Source organism: Arachis ipaensis, chromosome B04, assembly GCF_000816755.2.
Source record: "Arachis ipaensis cultivar K30076 chromosome B04, Araip1.1, whole genome shotgun sequence".
NCBI lineage: Eukaryota > Viridiplantae > Streptophyta > Magnoliopsida > Fabales > Fabaceae > Arachis > Arachis ipaensis.
In genome coordinates, this window is record NC_029788.2 from 53,357,420 (window position 1) to 53,359,946 (window position 2,527).

Here is a 2,527-nt window from a genome sequence, read left to right on the forward strand (position 1 = left end):
GAAGGAGAGTCCTTATATGAAGCTTAGGAGAGGTATAAAGCTTTGATTAGAAGATGTCCAAAGGGTATGTTCAGTGAATGTGTTGAGCTACAAAATTTTTATGAAGGCTTGTCCATGAGTTCAACGAAAGCCTTAGATTATTCTTCAGGAGGATCATTGTAGATGATGAAGACTGCTCAAGAAGCACATGATCTCATAGACATGGTTGCCTATAATCAGTATTTCTACTCCTCTGAAAGACAAGCAGCCCCTAGGAAAAGAGTATTTGAGCTTGACGGTGTTGATACAATCTTGGCTCAAAACAAGATTATGCATCAGCAACTTCAACAATAAATAGAAATGATGTTAAAGAAGATGCATAGACTACAACTTGCAGCAGTGAGCACAACCAATCAATCACCAGTTGTACAGGGACAACATGAAGAGAACTATGAAGAGCAACAACAAGAACAAGTGCAGTACATGCACAACCAAGGTGCCAAACAGAATGAGTTCCATGGAGACACTTACAATTCATCATAGAGGAACCACCCCAATTTGAAGTGGGGAGAAAACTAGCATTCTTGGCAAAGAAACTCTAACCAAAACACTTCTCGCAGCACAAACCACTAAGACCATCAGACCACTAACCAAAATCCATATAGAAAACCACAAAATAATCATCCCCCATCCACATACTATCCACCAAATAACCCATCAACTAAACACAATAATCCTCATCCACCATCTACATCCCACACTCAACTACAACCACCCCAAGAATCACAAAGAATCTCCAACTTGGAGACGATGATAAAGCACCAAGAATTGGCCAACAAGAATCATGAGGCCTCATTGAGAAACTTGGAAAGACAAATTTGGCAATTATCCAAGCAGACATCTAAAAGAACAAGCAATGCTTTCCCAAGTGATACCATTCCTAATCCCAAAGAAGAATGCAAGGCCATTAACTTAAGGAGTGGAAAGACTTTGGAGAATGACAAAGGTGCTAACAAGAAACAAGCAGAGGAGGACAAGCATGACAAAGAAGAGTCCAAGAAAGAGGAAGAACCACAAGCCTCAAAGAAAGGAAAGCAAGACATGGCAGAGCAACCACAAAAGCAGAAAAAGGAGGTGAAGCCTTATATCCCTCCTCTTCCATACCCTCAGAGGCTGCAAAGAGAGCTCAAGGACCAGCAATTTCTCAAGTTCCTAGAGATTTTCAAGAAGTTGGAAATTAACCTCCCCATTGCTGAAGCATTGGAGCAAATGCCCTTATATGCAAAATTCCTCAAAGAACTCATCGACAAGAAAAGAAGCTGGAATGAAAAGGAGACTATAATCTTGACCCAAGAGTGTAGTGCTATAATTCAAAAAGCTCTCCCACCCAAACTCAAAAATCCAAGGAGCTTCATCATATCATGCATCATAGGCAACATGACATTGAAAAAAGCTCTCTGTGATTTAGGTGCCAGCATCAATTTGATGCATCTCTCAATGAAGAAAAATTTTGCAATAGAGGAAGTCAAACTAACCAGAATGTCACTTCAAATGGCTGATAGATCACTTAAGATACCTAATGGAGTTATAGAGAACTTGTTGGTGAAGGTTGGCAAATTCATCTTCTCTGCTGATTTTGTCATCTTGGATATGGAAGAAGGGGGGCACAATTCCATTATCTTGGGATGACCTTTCTTAGCCACAGCAAGAGCTATCATTGATGTAGAAAAAGGTGAAATGATCCTCAGGGTGCATGATGAGAAAATGATCATCAATGTCTTTAAAGCCATGCAATATCCACCTGAGAAAGAAAAGCATATGAGAGTGGAAATGATAGAAGACTTGGTGGAAGAATTGTTTGAAGCCAACTGTCAGGAAGAACAAGAAGAAGAAATGGGAGTTGATCAAGATGTTACAGAGGATTAGGTTATTGAAATCTCCCTTGAAGGCAAGATAGAGGAGGTACCAAAACAAGAATTGAAGCCTCTCCCTCCTCATCTCAAGTATGCATTTCTTGGAGAAGAGAAGACCCTGCCAGTAATCATCAATTCATCCTTATGTGTGGAAGATGAAGAAAAGCTGATTAAAGTGCTAAAAATTTACAAAATAGCTTTAGGATGGACAATTGATGACATCAAGGGTATAAGCCCTGCTATTTGTATGCATAAGATTCTGTTGGAGGAGTGATGAGCGGATAATTTATACGCTTTTTGACATTGTTTTTAGTATGTTTTTAGTAGGATCTAGTTACTTTTAGGGATGTTTTTAATAGATTTTGTGTTAAATTCACATTTCTGGACTTTACTATGAGTTTGTGTGTTTTTCTGTGATTTCAGGTATTTTCTGGCTGAAATTGAGGGACTTGAGCAGAAATCAGATTCAGAGGTTGAAAAAGGACTGCTGATGTTGTTGGATTCTGACCTCCCTGCACTCAAAGTGGATTTTCTGGAGCTACAGAACTCGAAATGGCACGCTTCCAATTGCGTTGGAAAGTAGACATCCAGGGCTTTCCAGCAATATATAATAGTCTATACTTTGGCCAATAATA

The 2,527-nt window shown here is 39.4% G+C and overlaps 1 protein-coding gene across 1 annotated transcript; it reads left to right on the forward strand.

Annotated features, from left to right (window-relative positions):
• LOC107636489 lies at window positions 1,081-1,668 on the forward strand. Its single transcript, XM_016339994.1, has one exon. It carries the CDS (start codon window positions 1,081-1,083, stop codon window positions 1,666-1,668), a length of 588 nt encoding a protein of 195 aa, XP_016195480.1.

Excerpts from the sequence above, each read along its gene's own strand:
- LOC107636489 (XM_016339994.1), top strand. The coding sequence starts at position 1,081 with ATGGCAGAGCAACCACAAAAGCAGAAAAAGGAGGTGAAGCCTTATATC.